At 38.9% G+C, this 11812-nt stretch overlaps 1 protein-coding gene across 1 annotated transcript; it reads left to right on the top strand.

Moving 5' to 3' along the window:
• Window positions 1-1546: 1546 nt before the first annotated feature.
• On the top strand, window positions 1547-11806 carry si:dkey-234i14.6 (uncharacterized). The gene is made up of 5 exons (XM_014012305.1): window positions 1547-2644; window positions 5555-5731; window positions 8006-8215; window positions 10865-11078; window positions 11179-11806. The coding sequence occupies exons 1-5, from the start codon at window positions 2156-2158 to the stop codon at window positions 11355-11357; spliced, it is 1269 nt and encodes a 422-aa protein (XP_013867759.1). The 5' UTR covers window positions 1547-2155; the 3' UTR covers window positions 11358-11806.
• The last annotated feature ends 6 nt before the right edge of the window (window positions 11807-11812 follow it).

Below are 11812 nucleotides of genomic sequence, written 5' to 3'. Positions count from 1 at the left end.
TATGGTATTTTAGCAATTTATACATATTTAGCTTTTTCAGCCATGTTTTTCCTCATTGAAAACAAATGGAACTGTTTTCAACGTCCTTAAAACCCTTCAAAATACTTACAAATCTTTACTGCATTTTTGTTCTGATTCTGCTTGTTTTTTACTTCTTAGTGCTATATTTTCACCATTTTTTCCTGATTTCAGCTTTTTTCTGTTGTTTTATATATCATTTAGACTATTTCTAATTTCAGCTTTTTTGTACTATTTTAAGTTTATGCTTTTTTCAAATGTTTTCTGTGTCTTTAGCTAATTTGACCTTTTTCATCAAAATTCACCTTTTGTGATAATGTTGGATTCTTACTGTTTAGATTGGCAAAAATTAGATTTTTTTTGTTTCTTTGTTAATTTTGGCTTCTTTCAACCTTTATTTTGCAGATTTGAGCCTTTTCAGTTTTTATCTATCATTTTGACTTTCACTGTTCTTCCACTAATTTAAACTTTTTAATGCTTCTATCAGCTGCTTTCTGCCAATTTTAGTTGTTCTGTGTTTTAGCTACTTTTTAACTATTTTAAGCTTTTTTTCAGCTAAATGTACCTTTTGTGATAGTTTCAGCATCTGACTTATATAATTTGGCAAATGTGCTCTTTGTTTGTTTAAGCTTATTATTATGCTTCAGGTTTTTTTTCATCAAAAATCTTTCAGCATTAATTTCACACAGCATTTTTGCAAATTATCTAGTTAGTTGTTGAGTCCTTTCATCACTGTTTTATGGGGTCATTTACATTAGAATTTTTGTTAAATTCAAATTCTCTGTTATTTATTTTTTCAGTTTGTCTCATGTTTTCAGATTATTAAATTTTTTCATGTTTATCTAACAATGACAGAACTTAACTTTAGCGGTGTTGATGCCTGTCGTTGGAGCTCTATTTCTCGTGATATTTGCCAGGCGTAGAGGTGAAAAACAATTACTGGTGGAGGTGTAGTGTGTCACTCCAATATGTCACTCCTTTTCTGTTTGTTGTCCTCCCATCACTTCTTTTCTGGATCATTGGCAGTGTAAACAGATTTAGGCTATGAGTGAATAGCACTATGTTTTGTTTTTAAAGTCAGAAACAAACCGTAAAAACCTTTGGTTTGTTTCCAGAGTCACATCTCATCTTCATTCTCAAGTGTACATTTTATTAGCAGGGCTTAAAGGTCACAGGATTTGTTAAAATGCCAAAGCTGATGCATACGATGCATTGATATCAGTGTGAGCAAGTGGTAAAAAAAACCCACAGCTGAATTTCCAGAAAATATTCAACCAGAGTCTGGTCTATTTAGATTGGACAAAATTTTCTATCTGACAACATTAACTGGATGTTTAACACTTACAATGCTTTTGAGAGCAATTTCTTTTTACATCACAAATATGCTCATGATTGTCTGGGAAGTCGGACCAATGAATGCTGCTTGATAAAACTTCAATTTGTTATAAAACCAAACAAAATATATGAGGCTGCAAAAGTTAGAAATAAAAAAAGAAAACTGAAAATTTGCACAAATAGCCAGGAAGAGACCCAAAGAGGTACAATGTAAACAGGACGTGGCATGGAAAATGCACAGCTGGCGAGTGAAGTGAAGCCGAGGAACTAAAAGAGCTGTGGCTGATGAGAGAAATGGCTGCAGCTGTGGTGGACTGACGGAGGAGAAATGACTGAAGGCACAGATCAAAACACCAGAAGCAGCGCTAAACATAAAGCACAACCAAAAGGGGAATAAACCAGACAATAAAACACAAAATAAAAGATCGTGTTTGCCTAATAGAAACACTAAATCAGTTTCTCACAGAATAACACTGGTTTGCGTCTGAGGCATGTTTTCAACTCGGTTCATAAATTCACTAAAAGGGAAAACAATGACTCATGAGCGTTTCTCTGATTTCCTGCTGACCCTCCCTGGACACGCACCTTCCATGGGGAGAGAGGAAGAGGAGGGAGTCGTGCTGCAGAGACTCACCTCGCAGCTGGGAGCAGAGAGGACGCGCGTGTCGCTGCTGGTCAGACTGGGGACGCAAAGCCCAGCCCAGCTTCTCTCCTAAACGCACACATGAAGGCAGGTCGGCTCCATCGCTGAGGAGGTGTGGGGGTAATCTGGCACGCAGTCAGCGTGGCTTCCCGCGGCGGTATGGACGGGCTGCAGCCGGAACCCGCCGGAGGAGTTGGTGAGGTCGCGGGAAACGCGGAGGAGAAGTACCGCGCGCTCGCCTATGACACTGCCCTCAGCACCCTGGTGGCGGTGGCCCTGTACGTGGTGCTGAAAGTCAGCCTGGACGGGTTCAGGCAGTGGAGAGCCCGGATCTCGGTGCTCGTCGTGGGTTCGGGTCCCGTGGGGCTGACGGCGGCGCTGGTCGCTGTCCGCTCCGGGAAGGTGCTGAAACTGACCGTGCTGGACCAGAGGTACCGGACCGCCCTGCTCTGCCGACCCCAGCAGATCGCCCTGGATCCCCGCAGCGTCAGCTTCCTCCTGGGACTCGGGGTGGACTTTGACAACATGGAGGGCTGCTGGCACAACGAGCATTTCTTCACCAGGATCGGCGTGTTTCAGGAGTACCTGCTGAGCATCCTGGAGCAGAAGAAGCAGAAGGTGGAAGTCAAAGTGCAGCTGGGGACCAAGGTTAGACTTCTTCACTCAGATCAGTCTAATAGTGATGCCTAAAAATATCAAAGCAAATTATAATATTTGGTTCTGTCATTTTCATCAAACCCATTCATTTTCTTTCTGCTTCTGTTCTGCAAATAATGCAACGAGTTTGCAGAGAAAGGGGAAATAAAACAGCTCACAGTAATTCATCTGATCATTATTGGAGTTTAGGCTTTAAAATCATAATCCCCTTACAGTGGCAGCTGGCAGAGAAAACACAGGTGCTCCTTCTTTTTAGCAGGAATTAAGATGAATAAAATGAAACTTCTGCAGATGTTTGTGTCACAACCCGAAAAATCCATCTGAACACTGAAGCACCAACATATTTTGTTTGAGGTGTCCAAATCTTCTGCAAAGCTCCTGAGTTACAACCCGGTTATATAAACTAAATTCTTTGCCACGGTTTTACAGCTGGTCAGTGGGGGAAATAAATGCCAGAATTACAGCCAACAAATCTGCACCCAAACATATTACGGCATCAGAAAAGTAGATTTTGAATGTAATCCCGTTTCGAGTCCACAAGAGTTTATTTATCCACGTAGGATATTTTTTTGGATTTCTCTAATCTAAACACTGGCATGAGTTGTGTCATCTGATTTTGGAACACAATAACTACAGCACAAGTTTAATCACCGAATGATCAAAACAATTATCCTGGTTTTATTACAAAGGATATGATGTTATTGCTCTCCCCGCGTGTTTCATAAAACCCCCCACCTTCTGACTGGAACTCAGTTTATGACTCACTGAGACAAAAACTACAGGAATGATTAGAGGTCAGTGATCATGTCAATGAAGGTCAATAAAGAAAGAATGAAAAAATAAAATCATATGGTAATTTTTTCATTTATACTGATGGTTAATGTATCCTAAAGGAAGGAAACAACCACAGCGACTGACAGATTGTTTTGGTTGTCATCAGTGGTGATGTCTGTGGAAGAGCTGTTCAGGGTCGAGTTGAAAAAAACAACAACTAAACCTTGAAATAATAAAGTTGCTGGTAGCAAACTTATTGCAAAAGCCAAGCACGTTGAGCTCCACTTTTATTGTGTGCCACCTTAATAATCCACCTTTCTCTTACCTTTCACATTTAGCAGCAAACACATTTTTCTTTCTAAATGTTTTCTTATTGACTCTATTTGTCTGAATCCACCATTATTGTTCACCTACTGACTACAGCCAGTCATGTGACCCAGACTTCCATGTTCTTTACAGCAGATTACACTTTGTTTACAATGAGTGCATTTCAGAATTGTACATCTAAGAAAGCTTTTTCAAATGAACCCATTTGATTTAGTTCAGGATACTCTTTTTTGTTTTATTTTATAACTTACACTGAGTAACTTTAAATATTTGCTATGGCTTAAAAACTGAACAAATAGGGGTGAGCGATACTAGGAATTTTGGTATCGATCCAAGTAAATAGTATTACCGATTCTGACACAATACTTGTCATGTTTATTGAATAATTATGTGATTTTGTCTTTAATTAGTCAATAAAAATAAGAAATAAAGATTTTAGGCAAATAAAAATGTTTCGTGTTAACTGACTTCAATAAAATAAAACAATGTAACAGTTAAAAAATAATAAAATTATTCCCTATTATCTTCAACTACAAACAATTATTTAAGAAAAAAGACACTCATAAAAAATGACAAAAAATAAGTAACAATGTGGTAAAAATATAAATATAACAACAAAAACTAATTTCCATATATAGCACACGGGCAGTTTGGAAACTCTTTATTTCTCGTGTTTTCTGTGAGAAATAAAGTCACCAGTGCAAATTAAGTGTAACCAAAAGCATCAATCTCATCCCACTATTGATCCGATCCGATACTCATCTTTGGACCCACCTCTACTTCAAATGTAAAAAAGCCCTTTTCTCTCACTTTCCCTCTTAATTGTTGAATGAAACATTTTTTCACTCAGTCTTAGATGATTTTGTGTGTGTGTGTGTGTGTGTGTGTGTGTGTGTGTGTGTGTGTGTGTGTGTGTGTGTGTGTGTGTGTGTGTGTGTGTGTGTGTGTGTGTGTNGTGTGTGTGTGTGTGTGTGTGTGTGTGTGTGTTTCTAAGCTGCTGCCCACCATTTTTCCCAGTGATTTGTCAATCTTGGTCAGCAGGAAGACAAGGTCAGCAGAGGTTTTGATAACAGCAAACTTCTGCTTCACTTAGAGTCAATGCCAAGCCTGCCTTTTCCTCTAGATGAGACGAGACAGCCGACTTGATGACGGACACTTTTATCCTTCCAAGGCTCTGAGAATGCAGAAGGGGTCATTTAAATCACCCGTGCAACGTGGCCTAAATAGATTAGACGTGGATCTATTAGGATCCTGGCTATTATATCCACCGCACGGCCTTTTTATTCTCCCTACTCTCTCTCAGCCCATTTGGCTGTTCTCCAACGTGATTTGGACAGCTCCTGCTCCTCCTTTACACAGACTTCATGCTGGTGAGAGGAAGTAAACCTTCAGCAGAGCAAAGTAATGAAAATCTCTCTGAGAGATGTGCTGCTGTTTATACAAGCACAACTGACAAAAGTCCATTGTAATTTTGTTTATACTCATGTGTTTAAATAAAAACCCACCTGCTTCCTCCTGCAGATTAATAGGTGGTGTCAGAAATAGAGCTCATATCCGCTGGTCAGGCTGCAGGAACGGGAAGTGTAAACAAACCTCTTGATAAAGTATAAACAAGATCCACAACTAATTTCTTTGCCAATGAGGAAAAAAAGGCAGTTCATCAAACATCTTACAGTTTCTCAGGTGTTATTTGTTCCTCATGAGTAATAATCTTACACAGCGTGACGTCATCTGCGAAGATAAACCAGCACAAAAGGTAAGTGAAACTGTTCTAAACTATACTCTCTGTGTGTGTTTCAGTTTACAGAGGAATATCTGCAGCGGATTCCACACAAAGAATGGCCACGTGTAATTGTGGTGGCTGATGGTTCGTGTGGCGACTCCTGCTCCGTGTTGGGGATCAGCCCTGACTACATCGTGGAGTCCTGCCACGCCTATGGAGCTAACGCTAGTATAGAGAGATTAGACCAGAGACAGGTCAGGAAACACATCCACTATTTACATTCACTTTGCACAAAAAAGAAAAAGGAATGTTTGGTAGAGAATTTCTTTGTCTTTTACATTAGAAAACCAGTTAAATCCCATTTTAAGTGGAGACATATTCAAAATCCACTTTTTCAGCCGTTAAATGCATTTTGTTGTGTACTTGGAACCCCTAGAATGGACTGCAGGGGGGCGGGATGTGAAGCACCTTGTTAGGGTTTAAAGCAGAGGTGCCCAAAGTGGGGTCCGCAGGCCAAGATTGGCCCCCCAAGCCATTTGATTTGGCCCGCCAGCAGTTGTCCTGCTTACTAGATTGTAATTATGTTAAGATTAAATATAAAATACAAGTAACTACAAGAGACATTTAGATTAGATTTAAGCTCATATATAGATTTACACACCTTACAAGACCACATATACTCAAATTTTAAATTATGAAAAGTCCCATAAGCCTTTGCTGCCTGAGCATACATTGAATTTTCTCCATGTCCATGGGCTGAAAAAAAAACAACTAAAGAATGTGGGCAACCACACTGGCTGCTAGCATAATCATAAAAATAAAACAACTTTACTTAAGTATTTGCATTTCTTATATTATTGCGTTTGGCCCATGGCCTTCAGATTGATTTTAATTTTGGCCCCATCAGGGAAAATGTTTTTATTTTTATTTTGGCCCTCTCAGGGAAAATGTTTGGGCACCCCTGGTTTAAAGAGACAGCATCAAAACGAGTTGATCTCAGACGCGCCTCAGTAAAGGGATAAAAGGGGGGCTTGTGGAGTTACAACAAGGATGAATTCAGACCAAAGCATTGCAGTTCCACTTTATATAGACCCCAACTGAATGATTTAAATGTGAAAAAGGAGGCTTTAAAAGCATGATTTGTCTCCTTTAATTGATAAATTCACGTGTATCGATGTGTTGTTACACCACTAATTTTTACAACAAATAAATTCGCTGTTAAACACTTATTTCCTTACTTTTTGTGCTAAATGCTTTTGTTTTTTGCCCGCGATGTCATCAGGATGACAAATATAGCTGGATGTAAACACGAACGTGTGCACACTTCATCATGCATCTGATCCCAAAGCACAATGATCTTCCTGTTTCTGTTTGTGTAAAGAATGAAGCAGGCTCTAATGGTGGCACTTTTACTGTATTTGCCTGCCTAATACAGATAATCTGAGCAAACAGTGACGCTCGGCGTCTCGCAGCAGCTGAACACAACATCCGGCACATCCGAGCAGCCAGATTTCAGGAGACCACTGGGTCTCGTCAGCACCAGCAGCGGCACCTGTTTCCATGTTGTCAAACTGAGTTTGAAAAGGACAGCTGCTGTTCTGATGGAGGCCACAGTAAAGCTTTGGAATCATTAAAGCCCCATCCATGAACCAACTCATGATTTGTCACAGTTTAATTGTGACAAATTAACTGCTGCTCCTTGTTTCTAAAAATGCACTGAGATTAGCAGATTTAATTATTATTTTCCTAATGAGAAATTTAAAAATAAGACATGAAGTAATATGCGCTATAGATGTAAGTTTCTTATATAATCCAACAACCAAACATCACATTCCTGCTGGTCTATGGAGACGAAGATGTTCAAATTATATTCAGATGTTATTTACAGCACAGATCATTTTTGATAACAGTGTGATGAAAGCTTGCTGTTTTATATTCTACACTGACAAGAGAGGATTATTTAGGTGGAAAAATTCAAACTGTTTTGGTGAAAAGCTCCAGGCTAACATCACAAGCCTCTCTTCTTGTTTTATGCCACCATAACCATTCACATCACGTCCTTTTTGGTGGCTGTGTGGCTGTTTTTAATTGGCCACTGTTCTCTCTGGCTGCTTCCTGAAGTGATTGAATTTTCCTCCCAGGATATGACCTGGTTCTCCTTACTGTCCCTCCTCCTCCTTCTCAATATCATCATATCTCAAAATCTCTCTGCTCTAAAGGCTGTTTTTGATCGCAGTCTTGGATGTTTCATGTCACTGAAATGAAGATCAATTTTGTCTTGAGGGAAAATGATTAGTCGCGACGAAGTTGAGCGGCTGAATAAAAATCGAGCTCTTTTCAAACCTGTTTTGTGTGACATCCTGTCTGCAGTCTTTTCTCCACACATCAAAAATTACTCTAAACTGACTAAACTGTATTTTTTTAAATAGCTGACAACGTTCTGTTTGAAAAGAATCAAATTGCTTGAACGTGTACATTTTGTCCAATTTGAATGTTTTAATTTTCTACCTCTTCACTGCCACCTTCAGGTGCCCACGCCTGAGATCCGTGCACACAGCCTGTACTTTGACCTGTCTGCATACGGAGTGGAGGCCCTCAGAGAGCACAGAAACACAGCAGCCAAGTCCGGTTTCCACCTGAAGATCTACGGAACCTTCAGGAACCGCTACATGGCCCTCGTTTGCCCCGCCTCTGACACCAAGATGGTTCGCTACCTCAGACACACTGCAAACTCCTCTGTAAGAATTTTCAGTCTAGCATTATTGATCATTTGAGTAGGGGTACATACTGCAGATGTATACAAACTTTGCACAAAAACGAAGGGGAATTGTATTTGGTAGGTTATTTCTTTGTTGTAACAAGGCTTCTTGGCAATAAATCTTGTACTGTTGGAAAGTCTCTTAATTTCCCTTTTAAACTGTGCCACATTTGTAAGGAACGTATAGTTGTGGGATGAGCAGTAGGGGTTGCACACATAAAGATTTGCCAAAACCACTCTGCCAAACAGCTTTTGTCATTGCTATTGACAAATATTTTGAGCTAAAGGTGCTGCCAATCAGGTGCCTATAAGATTTTATTGCCGAGAAGCATTGTTACAACAAAGAACTAAAATTCTTTACTTTTTGTGCTAAGTATAGATGTCATTGAGTATCTACACTCAAAACAAATGTTGTGGATTTAATAAAAAAAGTCAACAGACACAGTTTTTAAACTTGAATCAATCATCTGTTTTTTGGGTCAAAATAAGTTAACAAACAAAACCTACATAATATTTTACATATATCAAAAGTTAATGTGTCACAAAATTAAAAATGTTTAGGTGCAATTTATATGCATTATGTGCATTTGTTTACCTACTGAAACAGCCTAAATGCTTGAAAATAGAAATAGCTGTTCTGCAAAAAGCTGCTGTGTTACAATGGTGCTCACCCACTCTGCTTGATTCCACATTTTTATATATGATAGCTGATTTTTTTTTTTACATTTAACAGCCTTTTCACTCTTAATATTTCCATTTTAAAAGTCATCTCTGAGGCTGTGTTTCTCCCATTCTTCCATATTTGCATACCTATGACCAGCGTTTTGTTCACATTGAACTGCATTTCAGAATTACAAGTTTGAAAAACTGTTGGAGCAAACTCTTTCAGACTGCATTATTTGATAACTCAGAATAACTTTTTTGATGAGCAACATATTTGTCACTTTTTATTAAGAAAGTGGACTTTGATCCAGTGTTCTGTCAGGTTGTGTAACCTGGTTTTTTTTATTTCTGTGTGCATGAGGTGCTCCGTTTTGGTTGACATAATGGATTTTGTATATTTGTGAACCTAAAAGAGTGTGCGATGATAAAATGGGAATAGATGAGGCAGAAGCTTGTGTAGAGGCACAAAAAAATGTGCAATCTGCTGTTATACATCAGTGAACAAATGAAGGGCAAGAGTTTTTTATTCTTCCCTCTGCTGAACTCTTAGAGCTGGCACACCTACTTGGCTGTTGGTGTTTTATTTGAAGTCACTTGATTTTCATGGTAAGTGCCACTCTGATCCTGCATAGCCTGCAGGCACCAGGCGCACGGTGTTGTTGAAATTCACACAGGTACGGAGCGAGACCGCTCACGGAGCTCTTGTTGCTACGTGGGTGGCCATTCAAAAGCTCTGTTACTTGGTAACAGTTAACGGTGGAAGTGTGGGTCCAAGAAGAGCAGAGTTGAGCAGAGAGAGAGAGAAAGCAGAGACCTTATTCAGAGAGGCAAACAGCAGTTTCTCATTTCACTGGAATAATTTTGCGAGCAGCAGCTGCTGCTCAAATGCACATAATTAACTGGTCCTCAGCAGGTGTGACCACCTCTGTGCAGGTAGACAGCTTCAGGTGTTTGTTAACACAATATCATCATAAATAAGAATCTGAGAGAAGCAGCTTTTATAAACCTACAATTTAAAGCCCAACAGCTTCAGACTCCTTAGACATCAGTAAGAATAATAACTACATGTTGACTGAAAAGACTGAAATAGAGTTTGGAAGAGTTGTCATGTAAAAAGCGTTATCGTTTTAAAAATAATGTGGTGGCACAGGTTTGCAGTATTTTTAAACGAGATCATTGGAATAATTTTGTTTAGATGAACCAGACAAATTAAGCTAATTGGCTAATTAAAACAAAAAAAACTTCTCTAAAATCCTTTCACCAGCTGTTAAGCATTGTGTCGAGAAACTTATGGTTTGGGCTTTTTGCAGCCATAATCAACCATAAACTAATGAGCAATCAAAAGTCTAGTGTGAAGCAATAATAGCTTGGTTATTGTCAAAATTGCAAAAAAAAAAAAAAAAAAAGACTGACAACAACACAAGAGATTCATTAGTTTCAATTAAACATAATTATTTTATTTTTTATGGATTTTATTGATTATTGTTTCTAGAGGTGTCCATAAGCTGTTGAGCCACAGGGTGTACAGAACTTATTGCTTCTGCATATTAGCTTTGTTTTTGGTAAATAAAAATGAAATATACAATATTTTGTGTATTTATGTAATGGTTTGTCTGAATCTGTTTTAAAAAACAATGTTTTAAAACTTGATAAAGACCCCTTGTTTTGTCAAATATAAAAAAGGACAATTGAAAGAGGGCGTCGTTTTAATATTTTATATTTTAGCATCAGTAGTCATCCTACATAAATTACCCATTTTTTCATTAAAAATTGTATAATTTTCCCAATTTTTGTAATTACACTTACTTTATGAGTTAATGAGTTTTTTTGCATTGTATTAAACAATTTAAATGGATGAATAAATCAAATTATTCAACTTCTTTTGCTGCTAAAAAGCACAGCATTGTAACCAACTTGAACATAACCATGCATTTTCACATTTCTCTCTTTTTTTAATATTCTCCAGATAATGAAGAATATTTTTCACGAGTCCTTCAACGCCTATAAGACAGACATAGAACCTCGTCTGAACGATGTGACGCTGCACCACATGCAGTGCAGCCGGCGTCTCTTTGAGATCCAGCTGTCCCACAGACGCATCAGTGCTGCCTACATAGAGGGCGACAACGTCGCCGTCATTGTGGAGGGCGAGGCTGCACGAGTCCTCAACTTTGACACAGGTACACCTGTAGAACAAGACATTTATTTAAACAAACAATGAAGTGTTTTCTCACAGATGTCAGCATGTTTCATCTGCATCTTTTCTCGTCCATCCTCCAGGTTTTGGGATTAATCTGGGCATGCGAGGCCTTGAGTCGGTGGGGACTTTCATTTACCGCACGGCCACGGCTGTGGACCAGAACGATGTTTTAGAGGCTCTGTCAGCTAAGATGCAGCACTCCAAACAGGTGGCAGAGGTGTTCAAGCAGACAGGTCTGACTGAGTCCATGTATGAGTGAAACGATGGGCCAACTCGGTGAAAGCTTAGTGCCATCTAGTGGGAAAATAGTTGATTGTTCAGAGTAGTGATGCAAAACACACAGCTGTGGCTTCATATGATACAATGGACCAGCTGAAAGATTGGGAACAGATGGGTCATTCTGTAAACCTGAGTCTCATTCTGTCAATAAAGAGAACCTACACATGTGTGGAGTATGGAGAGTAACAAGAGTTACATTTGTATTTGGAGTCTCTCATTTAAAGAAAATAAAAGACAATCACATCACACCTTAAAGCTGCAATAAAACAGTGTAAATTACTCACCACAGAAACTATAACTATATAACTGGAAACTATTTTCCTCTTTTTTCATTCCTCTTTTAAGTGAGGCAGCAGCTGTTCCAAAGTGTTTTCAGTAATTCGTGTGTGTGTGTGTGTGTGTGTGTGTGTGTGTGTGTGTGTGTGTGTGTGTGTG

This window comes from Austrofundulus limnaeus, unplaced genomic scaffold (assembly GCF_001266775.1).
Source record: "Austrofundulus limnaeus strain Quisiro unplaced genomic scaffold, Austrofundulus_limnaeus-1.0 Scaffold90, whole genome shotgun sequence".
NCBI classification, from domain to species: Eukaryota; Metazoa; Chordata; class Actinopteri; order Cyprinodontiformes; family Rivulidae; genus Austrofundulus; species Austrofundulus limnaeus.
Note: the sequence above shows the minus strand (reverse complement) of the source record. Positions and strands in the feature narration are given on the sequence as shown.